Raw genomic sequence first — 24,429 nt, forward strand, 5'->3', positions numbered from 1 at the left:
GAAGCACAGTCACTTAAGAGCAGGAAAGATAATGTGTTCCAGAAAGAGATGCACAATAGAAACCACATGTAAATCAACGTAATACCATGTGTCTCACAAATTTCTAGTGGAAGAAAAACCTGAGAAAGGAAATGTTGATTGAGAAAGAAATGGTATGAAGTGGGAAAAAAATAATTGGGAAAATATGGAAGGTTGTAAATTTAAATGCAGAGATCTAATGTGAGAGAAATCCATTACCAATTTATTGAGCAGAATTAGAAATCTAGAAGAGTGAGGCAATAGATGGCAGAGAGTGGAAAGGAACAGAATATTAAGGAAACAAGATACAAGTCATGTAAAGAGGATTGGGAATAAATGGCTTTAAAAATTACTATTATATTGCTTTAGATGTTCTGAAAAACAAAATGAAGAGATCTAGGTTACTATCATGATGAAAAAGTACAAAAGAAAGAAAAAACTAAACGATCTGCTCAAAATGCTATAGGTAGCAGCAACCAAAAAAAGCCTGTGATAAATATTACCTTGGTATGTTACTGAAATGTACTCCCTTTGAAATTAAAATAATCATGAAAATAATGGCATTGCAAGGAGGGTGTTTAAGCCCTAAAGATTACTTATGTGTTGTAGAAAAAAATCTTTTAGAATATTCCCAGGTATTAATTTTCAAGTATTTGACTTGAAATTTTGAGATTTGAGAAATTTATAATGATCAGTGACGATTCTGATGGATATAAAATGTTTGCATTAAATATTAACAAACACTTCAGTTTAGCAATGTAAAAATTGTGTTAATTAAAAGCCAAAGAGAAAAACAGGTGTTATGGTTGCATATCAAATGATTTTCAGGAACAACATGGTAAATATCTACATATGTGTGAACACATTGGAAATATGTACAAGGACAGTGGAAAAATGAGAATCAGGTTCCCAATTAACCAACGAAATATACGTATGTGTCAGTATTTTCCAGAGAGTACTCTTTTCAAAATATAACTGATCATAAAAAGATTATATTAATTGAAATAAATAATAGTTCGCAAGGTTGTCTATTAAAGTATTTCTTATTCCTTCTGACATTAGTTAGAATTTATTTTTCAATGTGTAAGATTTATAAGTTTTTTGGTTTAGTTAATGTGTATAGTCAGATGTAGTGTTTGCAGCAGCTACGTTGTATACAGTAGCCACACACAGTAAGGTTCGAGGATCTTGAACTAAGGCCTCTAGAAGTACAACAGGGTTATACTCCTAGACCACTCTACTTACAACATTTATACCAAAATTGTCTTAGGTGAGTTTTTATTTTAACTGCCAGCTAAATAGAACAATTTTAAGCTAAAGTCCATGAAGCAAAAAAAGAGAAATGACGTATTATATGACAATCCGTTGGGTAAATGCAAACCCATCGCCAAATCGGGGACGAATTTTGACACATCAGCCTCACTCAGTATAAATACGTGCTAAAGATGTAGAGAAAATTGAATTTAGGTGACTCAAAAGGAATGTCTGCATAGGTAACACAACAAAGAATTCAAACAAGCAATAATGTGTTATAATTGAATAGCAAGGGAACATGGAAACCTTCAGTTTGAAAGATAAGTAGTAAGGGAAAATTAAGTAAAAATGTGTTAATGTTTAGTTTGGACTGATGATCACTGGTAGTTGAAGAAGAAGTTACAAGTAACATGAATAGATATAAAAACATTTATGTCAAATTGACTTCCATTGGGGGACATTTGTGATAGTGTCATCAGTAAAGAAAAAATAACCTCAGAGATAAAACCAGTTATATTATTATTATTATTAAAATTTTCACTTTCCTTTTTTCCCCTTACATAGTAGAAGGAAGAAAGCAAGGATTATTTTCAATAAAGAGAAATGTCAAAAAGGGGTCACAAAAATTTCAAAGTTTCTATATGTGTCTCTTCCCTTAAACCCACATTCATAACTTTTTAAATATCTTTCTTTTTTAAAAAGCTTAAAATATTTTTTTAATTCTTCTTTAAATTGATGTACGGTATCACATTAATTTTACTGGTACAACCCAATAATTAGACATAGATATAACTTGCAAAGTGATGTGCCTGATAAATCTATACCCATCTGGCACAACACGTAGTTATTACAATAATATTTGCTGTGTCCCCTATGCTGTAATTTTCATCCCGAAGACTACTGTGCAAATACCAAATTGTGTTTCTTAATACCTTCACCTTTTTGACACACTTCCCTGCCTGCAGGAAGCCATCAAAATGTTCTCTGTATCTCTGAAACTGCCCCAGTTTTTTTGTTTTGTTTATTTGGTTCTTTAGATTCCATATATAAGTGAAACCATGGTATTTGTCTTTCTCTGTCTGACTTCTTCCACTCAAGTATAATAGCCTCTATGCCCAATGATGCTGACATGTGTTTCTGAGAACTGAACCCAAAGAGGATCCTACAAATTTAACTTCCACAAGGGGCTATAATGGAAATAACAACATGAAAGGAACTAGAATAACACTCTGTGCATTATTAAATATATCTACAAATATTAAGCAGAAATGATATTTCCAAAATGAGAATTTTGTTACAGAAAATGAAAAACCATAAAACAGTTACTCTCTGGAAAAAATCTTCCAAGCACAATCATGGGCAATATTTGTACATAGAAATCACTCGGACCATGTGTATAAGGACAGGGAAAATCATATAATTCAAGATTATTCTTGATCAATTAATGATAAAATAATTTACACAGCCTTTGACAGACAATGAATGATCAAAACATACTCAGAATTTTAGGGATTTTTGCATCCCTTCTGGTTAGGAATCTTTCAGAGGTATAGAAATGAGCACACCGGAATGCATGATGACACTGGCATAATCTTTGAATATGTTGCACAAAGATTTTTTAAAAATCAAACCTTGGGCGTATCAACCTAATGCCCATCATTTTAACAACTTCTTAGAGAAACTATAACAGATTTGGAAAACAGTATAATCCTGTGTTGGTAGGCAAAAATTGTATGGGATCAAAAAAATAAAAACAAAACACAAACAAAGGGAAAAAAAAGGAAGAAACAGAAAAAGTGGAAAGTTGGAAGATTGAAGTGGAGAGATGTAATGTGGGAGAATTCCAAAACCAATTTATTGGGAACGGACAGGTAGAAATCTAGAAAAATATTTATGTCAATATCTGGAAGACAGTGTCAAAGGCAGCAAACAAGGAAACACAATACCCATTAACAGTATTGGGAATAATGGGTACCTGAAAGTTTAATTTTCTTCTCCTGTCGTCCTTCTGAAAAACAAAATGAAGACATCAAGGTAAATATCATGAGGAAAAAGAAGATAAGAAAGAGAAACCTAAAAGAAATCATCTGTGCAAAACCCTGCATGTAGCTGCAACCATAAAAAGCCTGCGATATATATTACCTTAGTATGTTATGGAAATGTACTCCCTTTGAAATTAAAATGATCATGAAAATAATGGCATTGCAAGGAGGGTGTTTAAGCCCTAAAGATTACATTTATGCTGTACAAAAAATCTTTTGGAACGTTCCCAGGGAATAATTTTCAAGTTTTTCAATTGATATTTTGAGACTTGACAAAGGTATAACGATCAGTAACGATTCTGATGAATACACCATGCGTCCATTAGCCCTGACCGGTTTGGCTCAGTGGATAGAGCGTCTGCCTAAGGACTAAAGTGTCCTGAGTTTGATTCCAGTCAAGGGCATGCACCTTGGTTGCGGGCACATCCCCAGTAGGGTGTGTGCAAGAGGCAGCTGATCGATGTTTCTCTCTCATCGATGTTTCTAACTCTCTATCCCTCTCCCTACCTCTCTGTAAAAATCAATGAAATATATTGAAGAAATAAGGCTTCCATTAAATATTAAATGACACTGCAGGTTAGCAATGTTAACATTGTGATAGTTAATAGCCAAAGAGAAAAACAGGTGTTATGGTTGCATATGAAATTATTTCCAGAATCATCATGGTAAATATCTGCATACATGTGAACACATTGGAATATGTACGAGGGCAGTGGAAAAATGAGACTCAGGTTCACAATTAACCAATGAATTATACATATATGTTAGTATATTAGGAACATTTCGCATCTCTTAAGATCAGGAAAGTATCACATGATCACTCAAATATGGAATTAATGATGTTGACGTGTATTGCAATGTGTTCCAGAAAAGTGAACAGATTGAGAACCTGTCCCTGTGCCTGAAAGACTAATGTCCTTCATTTCACCAACGCAGTGAAACTAGAGCTTTTTTTTTTTTTTTTTTTTTTTTTTGGAAAAACAGAAAATAAAAACCATCTTGTTTGAATAACAATAGTATGGAATGCATAAAATGGAAAAGAGAAATGTGAAAGTTTACAATACCAAATTAGAGAGATTTAATATTACAGAAGACCTCAGTTAGTTAATTAAATGCAATGATCAAGGTAAACCGAAAGTCTATTGATGGCCTATAAATTAATGGAAGGGAACTAAAGGCAGTAGAAAGCAGTACTTTATCGGAGTTATCAGTAAGATTTTAATAAATATTTACCAGATGTTTTCACAAACATTTTCACAAAATAGAGAACAATGAAAATGTTGTATAGAAGAAATAGGAATAAAACTCAAATTTCACACATATTTATATTTAAAAATTAACCTATCAGGAAATAAATAAACACACATGCACCACATAGCATAAGATACACACTATATCAGAAACACACAGGAGAACAATAGAGTGGTTGAGATCGCAGTATTTTCCAGAGAGTACTCTTTTCAAAATATAAGTGATCATAAAAAGATTATATTCATTGAAATAAATAATAGTTCTCAAGGTTGTCCTTCAAAGTATTTCTTATTCCTTCTGACATTAGTTAGGATTTATCTTTCAATGTGTAAGATTTATAAGTGTTTGGGTTTAAATAATGTATATAGTCAGGTGTAGTGTTTGCAGTGGCTAGGTTGTGCACAGAAGCCACAAACAGTCCATTAGTAGATATTGAACTAAGGCCTCTAGAAGTAGAACAGGGTTATACTCCTAGACCACTCTATTTACAACATTTATACCAACCTTGTCTTAGGTGAGTTTCTATTTTAACTGCCAGCTAAATAGAACACTTTGAAGCGAAAGTCCATGAAGCAAAAAAAGAGAAATGATGTATTACATGACAATCCGTTGGGAAAATGCAATCCCATCGCCAATTCCTGGACAAATTTTGACACATCAGCCTCACTCAGTATAAATACATGGTAAAGTTGTAGAAAAAATTGAATTTAGGTGACTCAAAAGGAATGTCTGCATAGGTAACACCACAAAGAATTCAAACAAGCAATAATGTGTTATAATTGAATAGCAAGGGAACATGGAAACCTTCAGTTTGAAAGATAAGTAGTAAGGGAAAATTAAGTAAAAATGTGTTAATGTTTAGTTTGGACTGATGATCACTGATAGTTGAAGAAGAATTTACAAGTAACATGAATAGATATAAAAACATTTATGTCAAATTGACTTCCATTGGGGGACATTTGTGATAGTGTCATCAGTAAAGAAAAAATAACCTCAGAGATAAAACCAGTTATATTATTATTATTAAAATTTTGACTCTCCTTTTTTCCCCTCACATAGTAGAAGGAAGAAAGCAAGGATTATTTCCAAATAAAGACAAGTGTCAAACAGGGGCACAAAAATTTCAAAGTTTCTATATGTGTCTCTTCCCCTAAACTCACATGCATGACTTTTTAAATATATTTCTTTCTTAAAGAGCTTAAAATATCTTTTTAATTCTTCTTTAAATTGATGTAACATATCACATTAATTTTATTGGTACAACCCAATAAATAGACATAGATATAACTTGCAAAGCAATGCGCCTGATATATCTATACCCATCTGGCACAACAACTAGTTATTACAATAATATTTACTGTGTCCCCTATGCAGTAATTTTCATCCCGAAACTACTGTGCAAATACCAAATTGTGTTTCTTAATACCTTCACCTTTTGGACACACTTCTCCACACCCCTCTGCCTGCAGGAAGCCATCAAAATGTTCTCTGTATCTGTGAATCTGCCTCAGTTTTTATGTTTTGTTTATTTGGTTCTTTAGATTCCATATATAAGTGAAACCATGGTATTTGTCTTTCTCTGTCTGACTTCTTCCACTCAAGTATATTAGCCTCTATGCCCAATGATGCTGACGTGTTTCTGAAAACTGAGCCAAAAGAGGATCCTACAAATTTAACTTCCACAAGGGGCTATAATGGAAATAACAACATGAAAGGAACTAGAATAACAATCTGTGCAATACTAAATACATCTACAAATATTAAGCGGAAATGATATTTCCAAAATGAGAATTTGTTATAGGAAATGAAAAACCATAAAACAGTTACTCTCTGGAAAAAATCTTCCAAGCACAATCATGGGCAATATTTGTACATTGAAATCACTTGGACCATGTGAACAAGGAAAGGGAAAATTATATACTTCAAGTTCATTCTTGATCAATTAATGGTAATATACTTTACACAGGCTTTAACAGACAATGTATGATCAAAATATACTGAGAATTTTAGCGATTTTTGCATCCCTTCTGGTTAGGGATCTTTCAGAGGTATAGAAATGAGCACTCCAGAATGGATGATGACACTGGCATAATCTTTGAATATGCTGCACAAAGATTTTTAAAAAATCAAACCTTGGGCCTATCAACCTAATGCCCATCATTTTAACAACTTCTTAGAGAAACTATAACAGATTTGGAAAACAGTATAATCCTGTGTTGGTAGGCGGAAATTGTATGGGATAAAAAAAACAAACAAAACACAAACAAAGGAAAAAAAAAAAGGAAGAAACAGAAAAAGTGGAAAGTTGGAAGATTGAAGTGGAGAGATGTAATGTGGAAGAATTCCAAAACCAATTTATTGGGAACGGACAGGTAGAAATCTAGAAAAATATTTATGTCAATATCTGGAAGACAGTGTCAAAGGCAGCAAACATTAAGGAAACACAATACCCATTAACAGTATTGGGAATAATGGGTACCTGAAAGTTTAATTTTCTTCTCCTGTCGTCCTTCTGAAAAACAAAATGAAGACATCAAGGTAAATATCATGAGGAAAAAGAAGATAAGAAAGAGAAACCCAAAAGAAATGATCTCTGCGAAACCCTGCATGTAGCAGCAACCATAAAAAGCCTGCGATATATATTACCTTGGTATGTTATGGAAATGTACTCCCTTTGAAATTAAAATGATCATGAAAATAATAGCATTGCAAGGAGGGTGTTTAAGCCCTAAAGATTACATTTATGCTGTACAAAAAAATCTTTTGGAACGTTCCCAGGTAATAATTTTCAAGTTTTTCAATTGATATTTTGAGACTTCAGAAATGTATAATGATCAGTAACGATTCTGATGAGTATACCATGCGTCCATTAACCCTGACCGGTTTGGCTCAGTGGACAGAGCGTCTGCCTAAGGACTAAAGGGTCCCAAGTTTGATTCCAGTCAAGGGCATGTACCTTGGTTTTGGGCACATCCCCAGTAGGGTGTGTGCAAGAGGCAGCTGAATAGATGTTTCTCGCTCATCGATGTTTCTAACTCTCTATCCCTCTCCCGACTTCTCTGTAAAAATCAATGAAATATATTGAAGAAATAAGGCTTCCATTAAATATTAAATGACACTGCAGGTTAGCAATGTTAACATTGCGGTAGTTAATAGCCAAAGAGAAAAACAGGTGTTATGGTTGCATATAAAATTATTTCCAGAAACAACATGGTAAATATCTGCATACGTGTGAACACATTGGAATATGTACGAGGGCAGTGGAAAAATGAGACTCAGGTTCACAATTAACCAATGAATTATACGTATGTGTTAGTATATTAGGATCATTTCTCATCTCGAAAGATCAGGAAAGTATCACATATTCACTCAAATATGGAATTAATGATGTTGACGTGTATTGCAATGTGTTCCAGAAAAGTGAACAGATTGAGAACCTGTCCCTGTGCCTGTAAGAATAATGTCCTTCATTTCACCAACGCAGTGAAACTAGAGCCTTCTTTTTTTTTTTTGAAAAACAGAAAATAAAAACCATCTTGTTTGAATAACAATAGTATGGAATGCATAAAATGGAAAAGAGAAATGTGAAAGTTTACAATACCAAATTAGAGAGATTTAATGTTACAGAAGACCTCAGTTAGTTAATTAAATGCAATGATCAAGGTAAACCGAAAGTCTATTGATGGCCTATAAATTAATGGAAGGGAACTAAAGGCAGTAGAAAGCAGTACTTTATCGGAGTTATCAGTAAGATTTTAATAAATATTTACCAGATGTTTTCACAAACATTTTCACAAAATAGAGAACAATGAAAATGTTGTATAGAAGAAATAGGAATAAAACTCAAATTTCACACATATTTATATTTAAAAATTAACCTATCAGGAAATAAATAAACACACATGCACCGCATAGCATAAGATACACACTATATCAGAAACACACAGGAGAACAATAGAGTGGTTGAGATCGCAGTATTTTCCAGAGAGTACTCTTTTCAAAATATAAGTGATCATAAAAAGATTATATTCATTGAAATAAATAATAGTTCTCAAGGTTGTCCTTCAAAGTATTTCTTATTCCTTCTGACATTAGTTAGGATTTATCTTTCAATGTGTAAGATTTATAAGTGTTTGGGTTTAAATAATGTATATAGTCAGGTGTAGTGTTTGCAGTGGCTAGGTGGTGCACAGAATCCACAAACAGTCCATTAGTAGATATTGAACTAAGGCCTCTAGAAGTAGAACAGGGTTATACTCCTAGACCACTCTATTTACAACATTTATACCAACCTTGTCTTAGGTGAGTTTCTATTTTAACTGCCAGCTAAATAGAACACTTTGAAGCGAAAGTCCATGAAGCAAAAAAAGAGAAATGATGTATTACATGACAATCCGTTGGGAAAATGCAATCCCATCGCCAATTCCTGGACAAATGTTGACACATCATCTCACTCAGTATAAATACATGGTAAAGATGTAGAAAAAATTGAATTTAGGTGACTCAAAAGGAATGTCTGCATAGGTAACACAACAAAGAATTCAAACAAGCAATAATGTGTTATAATTGAATAGCAAGGGACCATGGAAACCTTCAGGTTGAAAGATAAGTAGTTAGGGAAAATTATGTAAAAATGTGTTAATGTTTAGTTTGGACTGATGATCACTGATAGTTGAAGAAGAAGTTACAAGTAACATGAATAGATATAAAAATATTTATGTCAAATTGACTTTGATTGGGGGACATTTGTGACAGTGTCATCAGTAAAGAAAAAATAACCTCAGAGATAAAACCAGTTATATTATTGTTATTAAAATTTTCACTTTCCTTTTTTCCCCTCACATAGTAGAAGGAAGAAAGCAAGGATTATTTTCAAATAAAGACAAGTGTCAAACAGGGGCACAAAAATTTCAAAGTTTCTATATGTGTCTCTTCCCCTAAACTCACATGCATGACTTTTTAAATATCTTTCTTTCTTAAAGAGCTTAAAATATCTTGTTAATTCTTCTTTAAATTGATGTACCATATCACATTAATTTTACTGGTACAACCCAATAATTAGACATAGATATAACGTGCAAAGTGATGTGCCTGATAAATCTATACCCATCTGGCACAACACGTAGTTATTACAATAATATTTACTGTGTCCCCTATGCTGTAATTTTCATCCCAAAGGCTACTGTGCAAATACCAAATAGTGTTTCTTAATATCTTCACCTTTTTGACACACTTCTCCACACCCCTCTGCCTGCAGGAAGCCATCAAAATGTTCTCTGTATCTGTGAATCTGCCTCAGTTTTTTTGTTTTGTTTTGTTTATTTGGTTCTTTAGATTCCATATATAAGTGAAACCATGGTATTTGTCTTTCTCTGTCTTACTTCTTCCACTCAAGTATAATAGCCTCTATGCCCATTGATGCTGACATGTGTTTCTGAGAACTGAACCCAAAGAGGATCCTACAAATTTATCTTCCTCAAGGGGCTATAATGGAAATAACAACATGAAAGAACTAGAGAAGCAATCTGTGCATTACTAAATACATCTACAAATATTCAGCGGAAATGATATTTCCAAAATGAGAATTTTGTTATAGAAAATGAAAAATCATAAAACAGTTACTCTCTGGAAAAAAATCTTCCAAGCACAATCATGGGCAATATTTGTACATTGAAATCACTTGGACCATGTGAGCAAGGACGTGGAAAATCATATACTTCAAGTTCATTCTTGATCAATTAATGATAATATAATTTACACAGGCTTTCACAGACAATGTATGATCAAAATATACTCAGAATTTTAGCCATTTCTGCATCCCTTCAGGTTAGGAATCTTTCAGAGGTATAGAAATGAGCACTCCAGAATGGATGATGACACTGGCATAATCTTTGAATATGCTGCACAAAGATTTTTAAAAAATCAAACCTTGGGCCTATCAACCTAACGCCCATCATTTTAACAACTTCTTAGAGAAACTATAACAGATTTGGAAAACAGTATAAACCTGTGTTGGTAGGCGGAAATTGTATGGGATAAAAAACAAACAAACAAACAAAAAAAAAACACACACACACACACACACAAAAAGGAAGAAACAGAAAAATTGGAAAGTTGGAAGATTGAAGTGGAGAGATGTAATGTGGGAGAATTCCAAAACCAATTTATTGGGAACGGACAGGTAGAAATCTAGAAAAATATTTATGTCAATATCTGGAAGACAGTGTCAAAGGCAGCAAACATTAAGGAAACACAATACCCATTAACAGTATTGGGAATAATGGGTACCTGAAAGTTTAATTTTCTTCTCCTGTCGTCCTTCTGAAAAACAAAATGAAGACATCAAGGTAAATATCATGAGGAAAAAGAGGATAAGAAAGAGAAACCCAAAAGAAATCATCTGTGCAAAACCCTGCATGTAGCTGCAACCATAAAATGCCTGCGATATATATTACCTTGGTATGTTATGGAAATGTACTCCCTTTGAAATTAAAATGATCATGAAAATAATAGCATTGCAAGGAGTGTGTTTAAGCCCTAAAGATTACATTTGTGTTGTACAAAAAATCTTTTGGAACGTTCCCAGGTAATAATTTTCAAGTTTTTCAATTGAAATTTTGAGACTTGAGAAATGTATAATGATCAGTAACGATTCTGATGAATATACCATGCGTCCATTAACCCTGACCGGTTTGGCTCAGTGGATAGAGCGTCGGCCTAAGGACTAAAGGGTCCAGAGTTCGATTCCAGACAAAGGGCATGCACCTTGGTTTTGGGCACATCCCCAGTAGGGTGTGTGCAAGAGGCAGCTGATCCATGTTTCTCGTTCATCGAGGTTTCTAAGTCTCTATCTCTCTCCCGACCTCTCTGTAAAAATCAATGAAATATATTGAAGAAATAAGGCTTCCATTAAATATTAAATGACACTGCAGGTTAGCAATGTTAACATTGCGGTAGTTAATAGCCAAAGAGAAAAACAGGTGTTATGGTTGCATATAAAATTATTTCCAGAAACAACATGGTAAATATCTGCATACGTGTGAACACATTGGAAATATGTAAAACAGCAGTGGGAAAATGAGACTCAGGTTCACAATTAACCAATGAATTATACATATGTGTTAGTATATTAGGATCATTTCGCATCTCTTAAGACCAGGAATGTATCACATGTTCACTCAAATATGGAATTAATGATGTTGACGTGTATTGCAATGTGTTCCAGGAAAGTGAACAGATTGAGAACCTGTCCCTGTGCCTGTAAGGCTAATGTCCTTCATTTCACCAGAGTAGTGAAACTATAGCTCTTTTTTCTGAAAAATAGAAAAGAAAACAATTTTGGTAGAATAACAATGGTAGGGAATGCATAAAATGGAATGGAAATATGTGGAAGATTGGAATACCAAATTAGAGAGATTTAATATTACCAAAGACCTTAGTTAATTAGTTAAAAGTAGTTCCCCATGAAAATAGAAAGGTTTTTGATGGCATAGAAATTAATAGAAAGGAACTAAGTCAATAGAAAGCAGCCATGTTATTGTAGTTATGAGTAAGGATTTTATAAACATTTACCAGATGTTTTCACAGGATTTTCTAAAAAACAAAACAGAGAAGAATGTAAATCTTGTGTTAAAGAAATAGGAATAAAACTCAAATTTCATACATATTTATATTTAAATTTAGTATATCAGGCTATAAATAAACACACATGCACAACATAGCAGAAGATACACACTATATCAGACACACAGGAGAACGAAATAGTGGATGAGAACTCAGTATTTTCCAGGGAGTATTCTTTTCAAAATATAAGTGATTATAAAATCAGTATATTAACGGAAATAAATAATATTTTTCAAGGATGCCTACAAAAGTATCTCATCCCTTCTGACATTAGTTAGGATTTATCTTTCAATGTGTAAGATTCATAAGTGTTTGGGTTTAAATAATGTGTATAGTCAGATGCAGTCTTTGCAGCGGCTATGTTGTATTCAGAGGCCACAAACAGTACATTAGAGGATCTTGAACTAAGCCTCTAGCAGAACAACAGGGTTATGTTCCTAGACCACTCTATTTACAACATTTATACCAACCTTGTCTTAGGTGAGTTTCTATTTTAACTGCCAGCTAAATAGAACACTTTTAAGCGAAAGTCCATGAAGCAAAAAAAGAGAAATGACGTATTACATGACAATCCGCTGGGTAAATGCAATCCCATCGCCAAATCCTGGACAAATTTTGACACATCAGCCTCACTCAGTATAAATACATGGTAAAGATGTAGAAAAAATTGAATTTAGGTGACTCAAAAGGAATGTCTGCATAGGTAACACAACAAAGAATTCAAACAAGCAATAATGTGTTATAATTGAATAGCAAGTGAACATGGAAACCTTCAGTTTGAAAGATAAGTAGTAAGGGAAAATTATGTAGAAATGTGCGTATGTTAAGTTTGGACTGATGATCACTGGTAGTTGAAGAAGAAGTTACAAGTAACATGAACACATATAAAAACATTTATGTCAAATTGACTTCCATTGGGGGATATTTGTGATAGTGTCATCAGTAAAGAAAAAACAACCTCAGAGATAAAACCAGTTATATTATTATTATTAAAATTTTCACTTTCCTTTTTTCCCCTCACATAGTAGAAGGAAGAAGGCAAGGATTATTTTCAAATAAAGACAAGTGTCAAACAGGGGCACAAAAATTTCAAAGTTTCTATATGTGTCTCTTCCCCTAAACTCACATGCATGACTTTTTAAATATCTTTCTTTCTTAAAGAGCTTAAAATATCTTGTTAATTCTTCTTTAAGTTGATGTACCATATCACATTAATTTTACTGGTATAACCCAATAATTAGACATAGATATAACGTGCAAAGTGATGTGCCTGATAAATCTATACCCATCTGGCACAACACGTAGTTATTACAATAATATTTGCTGTGTCCCCTATGCAGTAATATTCATCCCGAAGACTACTGTGCAAATACCAAATTGTGTTTCTTAATACCTTCACCTTTTTGACACACTTCTCCACAACCCCCTGCCTGCAGGAAGCCATCAAAATGTTCTCTGTATCTCTGAATCTGCCTCAGTTTTCTTGTTTTGTTTATTTGGTTTTTTAGATTCCATATATAAGTAAAACCATGGTATTTGTCTTTCTCTGTCTGACTTCTTCTACTCAAGTATAATAACCTCTATGTCCCTTGATGCTGACATGTGTTTCTGAGAACTGAACCCAAAGATGATCCTACAAATTTATCTTTCTCAAGGGGCTCTAATGGAAATAACAACATGAAAGGAACTAGAATAACACTCTGTCCAATACTAAATACATCTACAAATATTAAGCGGAAATGATATTTCCAAAATGAGAATTTTGTTATAGAAAATGAAAAACCATAAAACAGTTACTCTCTGGAAAAAATCTTCCAAGCACAATCATGGGCAATATTTGTACATTGAAATCACTTGGACCATGTGAGCAAGGATGGGGAAAATCATATACTTCAAGTTCATTCTTGATCAATTAATGATAATATAATTTACACAGGCTTTGACAAATGATGTATGATCAAAATATACTCAGAATTTTAGGGATTTTGTATCCCTTATGGTTAGGAATCTTTCAGAGGTTTGTAAATGAGCACTCCACAATGGATAATAAGACTGGCACTATCTTTGAATATGTTCCTGCAAAGATTTTAAAAAAAATCAAACCATGGGCCCTGCAACCTAATGCCCATTATTTTACCAACTTCTTAGAGAAACTGTAACAGATTTGGAAAACAGTATAATCATGTCTTGGTAGGCCAAAATTGTATGGGATGAAATACAATAAAGGAAGAAATAGAAAAAGTGGAAGTTTGGAAAATAGAAATGTAGAGATGTAATGTGGGAGAATTCCTAAACCAATTTAATGGGAACGGATGGGTAGAAATCTAGAAAAAAGCTTATGTCAGTGGCTGGCAGACAGTGTCAAAGGCAGCAAACATTAAGGAAACACGATACCCATTAACAGTATTAGGAATAATGGGTACCTGAAAGTGTAATTTGGTTCTCCTGTCGTCCTTCTGAAAAACAAAATGAAGAGATCAATTTAAATATCATGATATAGAAGAAGGTAAGAAAGAAAATCTTAAAAGAAAAGATCTGTGCAAAATGGTGCATGTAGCAGCAACCATAAAAAGCCTGCAATACATATTACCTTGGTATGTTATGGAAATATACTCCCTTTGAAATTAAAATGATCATGAAAATAATGGTATTCCAAGGAGGGTGTTTAAGCCCTAAGGATTGTATTTGTGTTGTACAAAAAATCTCTTGGAACATTCCCAGGTAATAATTTTCAAGTTCTTCAATTGAAATTTTGAGACTTGAGGAATTTATAATGATCAGTGATGCATCTGATGGATATAAAATGTTTGCATTAAATATTAAAAGACACTTCAGTTTAGCAATGTTAAAATTGTGTTAGTTAATAGACAAAGAGAAAAACAGGTGTTATGGTTGCATATAAAATGATTTCTAGGAACACCATGGTAAATTTTTGCATACCTGTAAACACATTGAAAATATGTACAAGGGCAGTGGAAAGATAGGACTCAGGTTCACAATTAACCAATAAATTATACATATGTTTCAGTATATTAGGATTACTTCGCATCTCTTAAGATCATGAAAGTATCACATGTTCACTCAAATATGGAATTAATGATTTTGAAGTGTATTGCAATGTGTTCCAGAAAAGTGAATAGATTGAGAACCTGTCCCTGTGCCTGTAAGACTAATGTCCTTCATTTCACCAGAGTACTGAAACTATAGCTTTTTTTCCCTGAAAATCAGAAAAGAAAACAATTTTGGTAGAATAACAATGGTAGGAAATGTATAAAATGGAATTGAAATATGTGGAATATTGCAATACCAAATTAGAGAGATTTAATATTACCAAAGACCTTAGTTAATTAGTTAAAAGTAGTTCCCCATGAAAGTAGAAAGCTTTTTGATGGCATAGAAATTAATAGAAAGGAACTAAGTCAATAGAAAGCAGCCATGTTATTGTAGTTATGAGTAAGGATTTTATAAACATTTACCAGATGTTTTCACTGGATTTTCTAAAAAACAAAACAGAGAAGAATGTAAATCTTGTGTTAAAGAAATAGGAATAAAACTCAAATTTCATGCATATTTATATTTAAATTTAGTATATCAGGCTATAAATAAACACACATGCACAACATAGCAGAAGATACATACTATATCAGACACACAGGAGAATGAAATAGTGAATGAGAACTCAGTATTTTCCAGGGAGTGTTCTTTTCAAAATATAAGTGATTATATAATCAGTATATTAACGGAAATAAATAATATTTCTCAAGGATGCCTACAAAAGTATCTCATCCCTTCTGACATTAGTTAGGATTTATCTTTCAATGTGTAAGATTCATAAGTGTTTGGGTTTAAATAATGTGTATAGTCAGATGCAGTCTTTGCAGCGGCTATGTTGTATTCAGAGGACACAAACAGTACATTAGAGGATCTTGAACTAAGCCTCTAGCAGAACAACAGGGTTATGTTCCTAGACCACTCTATTTACAACATTTATACCAACCTTGTCTTAGGTGAGTTTCTATTTTAACTGCCAGCTAAATAGAACACTTTTAAGCCAATGTCCATGAAGCAAAAAAAGAGAAATGACGTATTACATGACAATCCGCTGGGTAAATGCAATCCCATCGCCAAATCCTGGACAAATTTTGACACATCAGCCTCACTCAGTATAAATACATGGTAAAGATGTAGAAAAAATTGAATTTAGGTGACTCAAAAGGAATGTCTGCATAGCTAACACAACAAAGAATTCAAACAAGCAATAATGTGTTATAATTGAACTAGAGGCCCGGTGCACAAAAATTTGTGCACTCGGGGGGAAGGGGAGGTCCCTCAGCCCGGCCTGTGCCCTCTCCCAGTCTGGGACCCCTCGGGAGATAACGACCTGCTGGCTTAGGCCTACTCCTAGGTGGCAGAGGGCAGGCCCAATCCCTAGGTGCAGCCCCTGGTCGGGCTCAGAGCAGGGCTGATTGGGGAGTTGGGGCGCCGACCCCTGTCATGCACAGAGCAGGGCGGATTGGGAGGTTGTGATGCCACCCTCAGTCACGCTCAGGGTATGGCTGATTGGGGGGTTGGGGCACCGCCCCCTATCACACTCAAGGCAGGGTCAATGGGGAGTTTGCGGCACCACCCCCTGTGATGCACAGAGCAGGGCCAATCTGGGGGTTGGGACGCTGCCCCCTGTCACTCACAGAGCAGGGCCAATCAGGGGGTTGGGGCACTGCCCCCCCCCCCCGTCACGCACAGAGCAGGGCCCATCAGGGGGTTGGGGAGTTCCCCCCTCTCATGCACAGAGCAGGGCCCATCAGGAGGTTGGGGAGCTCCCCTGTCATGCACAGAGTAGGGCCGATAGGGTAGTTAGGGCATCGCCCCGTCACACACAGAGCAGGGCGGATCAGGGGGTTGGGGCACCACCACTGTCACACTCAGGGCAGGGCTAATGGGGAGGTTATGGCTCTACCCCATCACAGACAGAGCAGGGCTCATGGGGGGGGGGGTGGGGAGCCACCCCCTGTCACACACAGAGCAGGGCCCGTGGAGGGGGGGGGCGGTTGGGGAGCCAGCCCCTGTCACACACAGAGCAGGGCCGATCAGGGGGTTGGGATGCCACACCCTGTCACACACAGAGCCGCAGGGCGATTAGGTGGTTTGGGCGCTGCCCCCTATCACGCTGATCCGGTGCTAGGAGGCCTCACGGCTCCGCTGATCCCGGTGCTGGGAGGCATATTACCCTTTTACTATATAGGATAGAGGCCTGGGGGCAGGCTGGTTTGCCCTGAAGGGTGTCCTGGATCAGGGTGGGGGTCCCCACTGGGGTGCCTGGCCATCCTGGATGAGGGGATGATGGCTGTTTGCAGCTGGTCACACACCCTTCAGGGTGGGGGCCCCCACTGGGGTGCCTGGCCAGTCTGGGTGAGGAACTGAGGGCTGCTTTCAGGCTGGTGGTTTTGACTGAAGCTCCCAACCACTCCTTTTTTTCTTTTTTTTTTTTTCTTCTGGGCCAGCTTTAGCTTTGGCTCTAGCTCTGAGGCTTCCGCTGCTGGTTTGTTTGCCGTTCTATAATCGAAACAATGTATAACTCCAGCTCTGAAATCCCAGCCGGCTATATTTGTTAGAATGTTTCAAACTGCCAGCTCAGAGGCCTGCAAGTCAGGCGGGGAACATTGGAGTCTGCAGTCAAGGGAGCAAGCAAGCCTCATGCTCACTTCCAGCTGCCTGGCTGCTGGCCGCCATCTTGGCTGACAGTTAATTTGCATAAGGATATGCTGATTAGCCAATGGGAAGGGTAGCGGTCGTACGCTAATTACCATTTTTCTCTTTTATTAGTGTAGATAGCAAGGGAACATGGAAACCTTCAGTTTGAAAGATAAGTAGTAAGGGAAAATTATGTAAAAATGTGCGTATGTTGAGTTTGGACTGATGATCACTGGTAGTTGAAGAAGAAGTTACAAGTAACATGAATAGATATACAAATATTATATCAAATTGACTTCCATTGGGGGACATTGGTGATAGTGTCCTCAGTAAAGGAAAAATATAACATCATAGATAAAAACCAGCTATATTATTATTAAAATTTTCACTTTCATTTTTTACCCTCACATAGTAGAAGGAAGAAAGCAAGGATTATTTTCAAATAAAGACAAGTGTCAAAAAGGGTCACAAAAATTTAAACTTTCCATATGTGTCTCTTCCCCTGAATTCACATGCATAGCTTTTTAAATATCTTTTGTCCTTAAAAAGCTTAAAATATTTGGTGAATCTTTTATAAATTGATGTACCATATCACATTAGTTTATGGGGAACCTAATTATTTGACATTGATATAACTTGCGAAGTTTATGCCTGATATATCTATACCCACCTGGAACAACCTATAGTTGTTACAATAATATTTCCTGTATACCATATGCTGCAATTTTCATGCTGAAGAATACTGTGCAAATAGCAATGTGTATTTCCTAATACCTTCATCTTTTTGTCACACTTCTCAAGAAACCCTACCTGCAGGAGGCCATGAAAATGTTCTCCGTATCTGTGATTCCGCCTCAGTTTTTTGGTTTGTTTATTTTGTTCATTAGATTCCATATATAGTTGAAACCATGGTATTTATCTTTCTCTGTCTGACTACTTCCACTCAGGTACAATAGCCTCTAGGCCCATTCATGCTGACATGTGTTTCTTAGAACTGAACCCACAGTGTTCAAAGATCATCCTACGAATTTAACCTCCACAAGAGGCTATGATTGGAAATAACACCATGAAAGGAACTATAATACCACTCTGTGCAATATCAAATACTTCTACAAATATTAAGTGGAAATGATTTTTCCAAAATGAGAATTTTGTTATAGAAAATGCAAAACCATAAAACAGTTACTCTCTGGAAAATATCTTCCAAGAACAATCATGGGCAATATTTGTACATTGAAATCATGTGTACAAGGACAGGTAAAATAATATAATTCAAGATAATTCTTTATCAACTAATGATAATATAATTTACACAGGCTTTCACAGACAATGTATGATCAAAATATACTGAGAATTTTAGCGATTTTTGCATCCCTTCTGGTTAGGGATCTTTCAGAGGTATAGAAATGAGCACTCCACAATGGATGATGACACTGGCATAATCTTTGAATATGTTGCACAAAGATTTTTGAAAAATCAAACCTTGGGCCTATCAACCTAATGCCCATCATTTTAACAACTTCTTAGAGAAACTATAACAGATTTGGAAAACAGTATAATCCTGTGTAGGTAGGCGAAATCTGTATGGGATAAAAAAAAAACACACAAACAAACAAACAAAAAAAGGAAGAAACAGAAAAAGTGGAAAGTTGGAAAATTGAAGTGGAGAGATGTAATGTGGGAGAATTCCAAAACCAATTTATTGGGAACGGACAGGTAGAAATCTAGAAAAATATTTATGTCAATATCTGGAAGACAGTGTCAAAGGCAGCAAACATTAAGGAAACACAATACCCATTAACAGTATTGGGAATAATGGGTACCTGAAAGTTTAATTTTCTTCTCCTGTCGTCCTTCTGAAAAACAAAATGAAGAGATCAAGGTAAATATCATGAGGAAAAAGAAGATAAAAAAGAAAAACCTAAAAGAAATCATCTGTGCAAAACCCTGCATGTAGCTGCAACCATAAAAAGCCTGCAATATATATTACCTTGGAATGTTATGGAAATGTACTATCCTTTGAAATTAAAATGATCATGAAAATAATAGCATTGCAAGGAGGGTGTTTAAGCCCTAAAGATTACATTTGTGTTGTACAAAAAAATCTTTTGGAACGTTCCCAGGTAATAATTTTCAAGTTTTTCAATTGAAATTTTGAGACTTGAGAAATGCATAATGATCAGTAACGATTCTGATGAATATACCATGCGTCCATTAGCCCTGACCGGTTTGGCTCAGTGGACAGAGCGTCGGCCTAAGGACTAAAGGGTCCCGAGTTCAACTCCAGTCAAGGGCATGTACCTTGGTTGCGGGCACATCCCCAATAGGGTGTGTGCAAGAGGCAGCTGATCCATGTTTCTCCTTCATCGAGGTTTCTAAGTCTCTATCCCTCTCCCTACCTCTCTGTAAAAATCAATGAAATATATTGAAGAAATAAGGCTTCCATTAAATATTAAATGACACTGCAGGTTAGCAATGTTAACATTGTGATAGTTAATAGCCAAAGAGAAAAACAGGTGTTATGGTTGCATATAAAGTTATTTCCAGAAACAACATGGTAAATATCTGCATACGTGTGAACACATTGGAAATATGTAGAAGGGCAGTGGAAAAATGAGACTCAGGTTCACAATTAACCAATGAATTATACATATGTGTTAGTATATTAGGATCATTTCGCATCTCTTAAGATCAGGAATGTATCACATATTTATTCACTCAAATATGGAATTAATGATGTTGACGTGTATTGCAATGTGTTCCAGAAAAGTGAACAGATTGAGAACCTGTCCCTGTGCCTGAAAGACTAATGTCCTTCATTTCACCAACGCAGTGAAACTAGAGCTTTTTTTTTTTTTTTTGAAAAACAGAAAATAAAAACCATCTTGTTTGAATAACAATAGTATGGAATGCATAAAATGGAAAAGAGAAATGTGAAAGTTTACAATACCAAATTAGAGAGATTTAATGTTACAGAAGACCTTAGTTAGTTAATTAAATGCAATGATCAAGGTAAACTGAAAGTCTATAAATGGCCTATAAATTAATTGAAGGGAACTAAAGGCAGTAGAAAGCAGTACTTTATCAGAGTTGTGAGTAAGATTTTAATAAATATTTACCAGATGTTTTCCCAGTATTTTCTAAAAAAACAAAATAGAGAACAATGAAAATGTTGTATAGAAGAAATAGGAATAAAACTCAAATTTCACACATATTTATATTTAAAAATTAACCTATCAGGAAATAAATAAACACACATGCACCGCATAGCATAAGATACACACTATATCAGAAACACACAGGAGAACAATATAGTGGTTGAGATTGCAGTATTTTCCAGAGAGTACTCTTTTCAAAATATAAGTGATCATAAAAAGATTATATTCATTGAAATAAATAATGGTTTCAAGTTTGTCCTTCAAAGTATTTCTTATTCCTTCTGACATTAGTTAGGATTTATCTTTCAATGTGTAAGATCTATAAGTGTTTTGGTTTAAATAATGTATATAGTCAGGTGTAGTGTTTGCAGTGGCTATGTTGTACACAGAATCCACAAACAGTACATTAGAGGATCTTGAACTAAGCCTCTAGCAGAACAACAGGATTATGTTCCTAGACCACTCTATTTACAACATTTATACCAACCTTGTCTTAGGTGAGTTTCTATTTTAACTGCCAGCTAAATAGAACAATTTTAAGCCAATGTCCATGAAGCAAAAAAAGAGAAATGACGTATTACATGACAATCCGCTGGGTAAATGCAATCCCATCGCCAAATCCTGGACAAATTTTGACACATCAGCCTCACTCAGTATAAATACATGGTAAAGATGTAGAAAAAATTGAATTTAGGTGACTCAAAAGGAATGTCTGCATAGCTAACACAACAAAGAATTCAAACAAGCAATAATGTGTTATAATTGAACTAGAGGCCCGGTGCACAAAAATTTGTGCACTCGGGGGGAAGGGGAGGTCCCTCAGCCCGGCCTGTGCCCTCTCCCAGTCTGGGACCCCTCGGGAGATAACGACCTGCTGGCTTAGGCCTACTCCTAGGTGGCAGAGGGCAGGCCCAATCCCTAGGTGCAGCCCCTGGTCGGGCTCAGAGCAGGGCTGATTGGGGAGTTGGGGCGCCGACCCCTGTCATGCACAGAGCAGGGCGGATTGGGAGGTTGTGATGCCACCCTCAGTCACGCTCAGGGTATGGCTGATTGGGGGGTTGGGGCACCGCCCCCTATCACACTCAAGGCAGGGTCAATGGGGAGTTTGCGGCACCACCCCCTGTGATGCACAGAGCAGGGCCAATCTGGGGGTTGGGACGCTGCCCCCTGTCACTCACAGAGCAGGGCCAATCAGGGGGTTGGGGCACTGCCCCCCCCCCCCCGTCACGCACAGAGCAGGGCCCATCAGGGGGTTGGGGAGTTCCCCCCTCTCATGCACAGAGCAGGGCCCATCAGGAGGTTGGGGAGCTCCCCTGTCATGCACAGAGTAGGGCCGATAGGGTAGTTAGGGCATCGCCCCGTCACACACAGAGCAGGGCGGATCAGGGGGTTGGGGCACCACCACTGTCACACTCAGGGCAGGGCTAATGGGGAGGTTATGGCTCTACCCCATCACAGACAGAGCAGGGCTCATGGGGGGGGGGGGGGTGGGGAGCCACCCCCTGTCACACACAGAGCAGGGCCCGTGGAGGGGGGGGGGCGGTTGGGGAGCCAGCCCCTGTCACACACAGAGCAGGGCCGATCAGGGGGTTGGGATGCCACACCCTGTCACACACAGAGCCGCAGGGCGATTAGGTGGTTTGGGCGCTGCCCCCTATCACGCTGATCCGGTGCTAGGAGGCCTCACGGCTCCGCTGATCCCGGTGCTGGGAGGCATATTACCCTTTTACTATATAGGATAGAGGCCTGGGGGCAGGCTGGTTTGCCCTGAAGGGTGTCCTGGATCAGGGTGGGGGTCCCCACTGGGGTGCCTGGCCATCCTGGATGAGGGGATGATGGCTGTTTGCAGCTGGTCACACACCCTTCAGGGTGGGGGCCCCCACTGGGGTGCCTGGCCAGTCTGGGTGAGGAACTGAGGGCTGCTTTCAGGCTGGTGGTTTTGACTGAAGCTCCCAACCACTCCTTTTTTTCTTTTTTTTTTTTTCTTCTGGGCCAGCTTTAGCTTTGGCTCTAGCTCTGAGGCTTCCGCTGCTGGTTTGTTTGCCGTTCTATAATCGAAACAATGTATAACTCCAGCTCTGAAATCCCAGCCGGCTATATTTGTTAGAATGTTTCAAACTGCCAGCTCAGAGGCCTGCAAGTCAGGCGGGGAACATTGGAGTCTGCAGTCAAGGGAGCAAGCAAGCCTCATGCTCACTTCCAGCTGCCTGGCTGCTGGCCGCCATCTTGGCTGACAGTTAATTTGCATAAGGATATGCTGATTAGCCAATGGGAAGGGTAGCGGTCGTACGCTAATTACCATTTTTCTCTTTTATTAGTGTAGATAGCAAGGGAACATGGAAACCTTCAGTTTGAAAGATAAGTAGTAAGGGAAAATTATGTAAAAATGTGCGTATGTTGAGTTTGGACTGATGATCACTGGTAGTTGAAGAAGAAGTTACAAGTAACATGAATAGATATACAAATATTATATCAAATTGACTTCCATTGGGGGACATTGGTGATAGTGTCCTCAGTAAAGGAAAAATATAACATCATAGATAAAAACCAGCTATATTATTATTAAAATTTTCACTTTCATTTTTTACCCTCACATAGTAGAAGGAAGAAAGCAAGGATTATTTTCAAATAAAGACAAGTGTCAAAAAGGGTCACAAAAATTTAAACTTTCCATATGTGTCTCTTCCCCTGAATTCACATGCATAGCTTTTTAAATATCTTTTGTCCTTAAAAAGCTTAAAATATTTGGTGAATCTTTTATAAATTGATGTACCATATCACATTAGTTTATGGGGAACCTAATTATTTGACATTGATATAACTTGCGAAGTTTATGCCTGATATATCTATACCCACCTGGAACAACCTATAGTTGTTACAATAATATTTCCTGTATACCATATGCTGCAATTTTCATGCTGAAGAATACTGTGCAAATAGCAATGTGTATTTCCTAATACCTTCATCTTTTTGTCACACTTCTCAAGAAACCCTACCTGCAGGAGGCCATGAAAATGTTCTCCGTATCTGTGATTCCGCCTCAGTTTTTTGGTTTGTTTATTTTGTTCATTAGATTCCATATATAGTTGAAACCATGGTATTTATCTTTCTCTGTCTGACTACTTCCACTCAGGTACAATAGCCTCTAGGCCCATTCATGCTGACATGTGTTTCTTAGAACTGAACCCACAGTGTTCAAAGATCATCCTACGAATTTAACCTCCACAAGAGGCTATGATTGGAAATAACACCATGAAAGGAACTATAATACCACTCTGTGCAATATCAAATACTTCTACAAATATTAAGTGGAAATGATTTTTCCAAAATGAGAATTTTGTTATAGAAAATGCAAAACCATAAAACAGTTACTCTCTGGAAAATATCTTCCA

General features: G+C 36.6%; 1 protein-coding gene across 1 annotated transcript in view; it reads right to left on the reverse strand.

The window, feature by feature from the left end:
- LOC139012959 (E3 ubiquitin-protein ligase TRIM39-like) overlaps positions 1 to 24,429 on the reverse strand; it is a 55,338-nt gene that overhangs the window by 20,881 nt on the left and 10,028 nt on the right. The window contains exons 6-13 of the mRNA XM_070419144.1: positions 20,999 to 21,019; positions 19,703 to 19,735; positions 15,665 to 15,685; positions 14,612 to 14,644; positions 12,138 to 12,158; positions 10,854 to 10,886; positions 7,045 to 7,077; positions 3,248 to 3,280 (exon numbers count right to left, since the gene is read on the reverse strand). Coding sequence (XP_070275245.1) covers positions 3,248 to 3,280; positions 7,045 to 7,077; positions 10,854 to 10,886; positions 12,138 to 12,158; positions 14,612 to 14,644; positions 15,665 to 15,685; positions 19,703 to 19,735; positions 20,999 to 21,019 — 228 coding nt within the window. The remainder of the gene's footprint in view (positions 1 to 3,247; positions 3,281 to 7,044; positions 7,078 to 10,853; positions 10,887 to 12,137; positions 12,159 to 14,611; positions 14,645 to 15,664; positions 15,686 to 19,702; positions 19,736 to 20,998; positions 21,020 to 24,429) is intronic.

Source organism: Myotis yumanensis, unplaced genomic scaffold (assembly GCF_028538775.1).
Source record: "Myotis yumanensis isolate MYYU_CA2020_CCGP unplaced genomic scaffold, mMyoYum1.0.hap1 SCAF_6, whole genome shotgun sequence".
Lineage (NCBI taxonomy): Eukaryota > Metazoa > Chordata > Mammalia > Chiroptera > Vespertilionidae > Myotis > Myotis yumanensis.